The sequence below is a fragment of the Cannabis sativa genome, chromosome 8 (assembly GCF_029168945.1).
Source record: "Cannabis sativa cultivar Pink pepper isolate KNU-18-1 chromosome 8, ASM2916894v1, whole genome shotgun sequence".
Taxonomy (NCBI): Eukaryota; Viridiplantae; Streptophyta; class Magnoliopsida; order Rosales; family Cannabaceae; genus Cannabis; species Cannabis sativa.
In genome coordinates this window covers 26,797,875-26,801,445 of record NC_083608.1, presented here as the reverse complement: position 1 = coordinate 26,801,445, position 3,571 = coordinate 26,797,875, and the positions used below count along the sequence as shown (strand labels likewise).

Here is a 3,571-nt window from a genome sequence, read left to right as displayed (position 1 = left end):
AATAAGTAAGTGGGTGTGGTCAACACTCAACAGTGATACTCCACCCACTAATAATTGAATCTCAATGAGAAGTGCATGAATTTTCAGACTCCAAGAATTGTATCCTTTAAGATGCTACCTTGAAAAGACACTAGAGAACACAAACTAACCATTTGCAGGATCATGAGTCCATTGTTGATAGGAATGATTGTAAGCCAAAAACAATGAAAAGAACCCCACCAGATAGAGCAACCTGCAGCACAACAGTTCTTTAATGATGAGCGCTGCTTATAATAGCATAATATAAGTTTATAAACTAGGAATATTTAGAAAATTGAAAAGACAAAAAAAAAAAAAAAAGTAGGCCAATATAAGTTGCAGTGATTACTATTTTCTCAGATATCTGAGATGCTAAACTCTTTCCACCTAGGACAGCAGCAGTGGTACATAATGCTTGTCCTCTGAAAAATGAAAGCTTGGTAAGATACATAAAAGATAATCATAATTTATATGCAGAAATGTCCAGAATTTTAACTTCACAAGTCTCTAATCACACACACAAAGAAAGCAAAACAATAGAATATGTTACAGTCATTTCTGGATGCAAGAGAAGTGGCTGAGAATAGGTGATCTTAAAACCTATAGATTCAGACTCCTGAAACCCAAAAAGAACTGATCTTTTTGGCATTTGATGTATCATTTTAATTTCTAATTAAGCACAAAGGAGAAACAGAGAAACGATATAATAAATAGCTAACTTCAAATAAAACACATTCCATGTAGAGAGAAACCCTCATGCTTAATCTTTGATAGAAATACATAAATAGTTAGAATAAACAGAACAGCTTACAAAATTCCACCAAGTACAACACCAATTGGGTTTTCGTCTGCAGCTAAACCAATTGTAGCTAGCTGCGAAGGAAGTTCAGTTAAATTACTATAAGTGGACAGAAACTACTACCTTCTATCCACTTGGAGGGTGTTGTACTTACCTGACTCTTGTCACCCCATTCACCAAAGAAAGTAATGGAAAATGCCTGTCAAAAGAGAAAGATGGGGGAAGTGTTTTAAATGTTTGGCAATCATAATTAGCATTAAATTTGTAATCTGAAAAGTCTAACCTTCAAAAGAATTGGTGAAAAGAATTGTGTGAGAAAAGGTCGTTTCTGTTTTTTCTTTTCGTCAACATCCTGGGATGAACATACCAAAAAAAGAAAAAGAAAACATGAGTACAAGAAAAAGAAAAATATCCCCTCAAAAAAAAAAAAAACAAGAAGAAAAAATACCACCCCTGAGTGCTCAGCAATCAGCATAACAATGTTCTAAATTCTCTTGATTATATTGTTAGAAAATAAAATATTCAAGTATTTGGAAAAAAAATAAAAAATGAGCAGACAGTCTAGTATGAGGAGGAGGTATATTAACAATTTGCAGCCATGTGAAGCAAATTTGGTTTCATTTTCAGTTACCTTACTATTAGTCTTGGCGGTTCCTGAATTGGACTTAAAATCAGCATCCTGTTGAAGCCACAACATAGATCAGTTCAAGAAGAAATAAAGTTTTATCCAACAATATAATAAAAATAAAAAAACCAACCAATTTCGCTTCAACTTCTGCCAAATCTTCAGCTTCTCTGTTAAGTGAAAAAGAGTTAGATTCCAGTTAAAGCATTATTAAGTTAACAATACAACAAAGATAGCAAACACAACAAAAAAACTCCTTACCCTTCTCCAGTGAAGGCATCCCATAAAGACCACAGGCCAAAACCAAAAAACAACAATGTTGTTACATGATGAGTCAACTTACGAGAGATCTGCACATTATTAAAGCTCATGAATGAAATCCCATTTTAAGAAAGAGTAAGCTTCATGCTGACAAGATACCACAAATAGAGAGTTCAGTCAACCATGAATCGAGAGTTGCTACAAAAAACATCTAAACGCTTACCAGATTGGGAGCAGCCCAGCCAACGACAGCAGAAAGAATAGTCATGACCTAAGAAGGAAAACATTTGAACTAATTAGGGGCCTCAAAACAAGAAATTGATTTATTTCTTGACCAACAAGCATAAAAATGTGGAAAAACAACACACTTACAACTAAAGCCGAAAGGCAACCAGTCAAAACAAGCCTCCTTGGGTGGCGCATAGCTAGGATCTTCAAAATAAACATAACATGATGTCATATACCACATAGGAATACAGAATACTGATATTATCGGAGCAGAAAATCGATTTGGAAACAAGTAACCAATAACAAATAAATAAATGAATTTAAAGAAATCAAATATGACAAATGACAAAAAAAAAAAAAAAAGTCTTTTCAGATTCAGATATAAGAGGAGACAGTTGAAAAGCAATTTAACTTCAATTATACCTTTCCTATATAAACATCGAATAATTTAATAAATTTTTTAAAACTATTGGAGTGCGATTCTGAACACAAATGTGCTCAACCAAACCAACTAAATATAGATATAATATTTGGAGAGACAAACAAAAAACAAACACTAATCAATTTATTATCACCTCAAAATTTTAAAACAAATATCATTGAGAGCTTCACAGTACCACAACTAATCATTAATAATTGACTAAAAAAATATCAGTTTCTAGCTACCAAATTTCAAACATATCAATCATTCCCTCAAAAAATATTTGTTGTTTCACGAAAACTACGGCAAAAATTGGCGAAATTACGGTCAAATTACTTACGGCGGCGGCGAAGAAAGTCTTGTCGCCGATCTCTGAGAGCACAGTCATGGCGAGTGACTTAGTGAAACCCTAATTAACAAAAAGATACCAATAAAATAAATTAGCCAAAGCAAATTGAATCAGAAAGTAATCAACGAGATCGAGAAAGAAAAAAACCTGTACGACTGAGCTCATTTTCACTGAAGAAGAAAAAAAATCACGAGAGTTCTTTCAATGGCCGGAAAGACCAGGACAGCGTCAGAGTATGAGATTGTCTGACTCTCTCCGTCCCCGTCTTTCTCTAAATATAGTGAGTCGGGTTATCTGACTCGGTCTGAGTCGTTGACGTTTCAAACTCGATTGAGCGAGACGAAACAAACTAAGCACCAGTCGAGAATCTGGAGACGAATGTAGTGAATGGAATGGGGTAATATTATAATACTTGGTGGTGTTGGTGTACGGTACGACCTATAATATCAGCGTGAGGATGCAATTTCTCCGAGGGCAAAAAGGTAAAATATTACCAGATGTCTGGTGATCAGTCAGTTGATTCTCCACTCCACTACGACTAGGAGGAGCCCCCATAAAAGTTTCATTAACTTTTACTTCTATTGGCTTGTAGCAATTTCAAAACAAATTATTTATTAATTTTTTGGGAATTTAATTCCATGTGCTATTATTGGATAGAATCTCACTATTCTAAATCTTTTAATCGGCAAAAATATATATTTTTATAATTTTTTTAAAATATATATATGTGGAATCAAGCGAGAGGAGCAAAGAGCTTTCATTGTAATGCTATAAAGAATATTAAATTTTTTTTAATGGGTATTAAATTCAATATTTCATAAATAATTGAAGTAACCAATTCTACTATATGAAATGCTTGTGTGACTTATG

At 33.6% G+C, this 3,571-nt stretch overlaps 1 protein-coding gene across 1 annotated transcript; it reads right to left on the bottom strand.

The window, feature by feature from the left end:
• Positions 1-19: 19 nt before the first annotated feature.
• LOC115700458 (GDT1-like protein 4) lies at positions 20-3,236 on the bottom strand. Its single transcript, XM_030627996.2, has 12 exons — positions 2,849-3,236; positions 2,693-2,761; positions 2,076-2,135; positions 1,927-1,974; positions 1,704-1,792; positions 1,576-1,612; positions 1,449-1,496; positions 1,101-1,169; positions 972-1,016; positions 830-891; positions 368-440; positions 20-232 (listed from the first exon to the last, which is right to left on the bottom strand). The coding sequence occupies exons 1-12, from the start codon at positions 2,864-2,866 to the stop codon at positions 161-163; spliced, it is 690 nt and encodes a 229-aa protein (XP_030483856.1). The 5' UTR covers positions 2,867-3,236; the 3' UTR covers positions 20-160.
• Positions 3,237-3,571: the final 335 nt, after the last annotated feature.

Bases quoted from the DNA above. Each gene is read 5' to 3' on its own strand.
- LOC115700458 (XM_030627996.2), bottom strand. The intron at 2,136-2,692 runs GTAAGTAATTTG...TTTATTTTGAAG, and splicing joins AGACTTTCTTCGCCGCCGCC to ATCCTAGCTATGCGCCACCC. The intron at 892-971 runs GTAAGTACAACA...CTTCCTTCGCAG, and splicing joins AATGGGGTGACAAGAGTCAG to CTAGCTACAATTGGTTTAGC.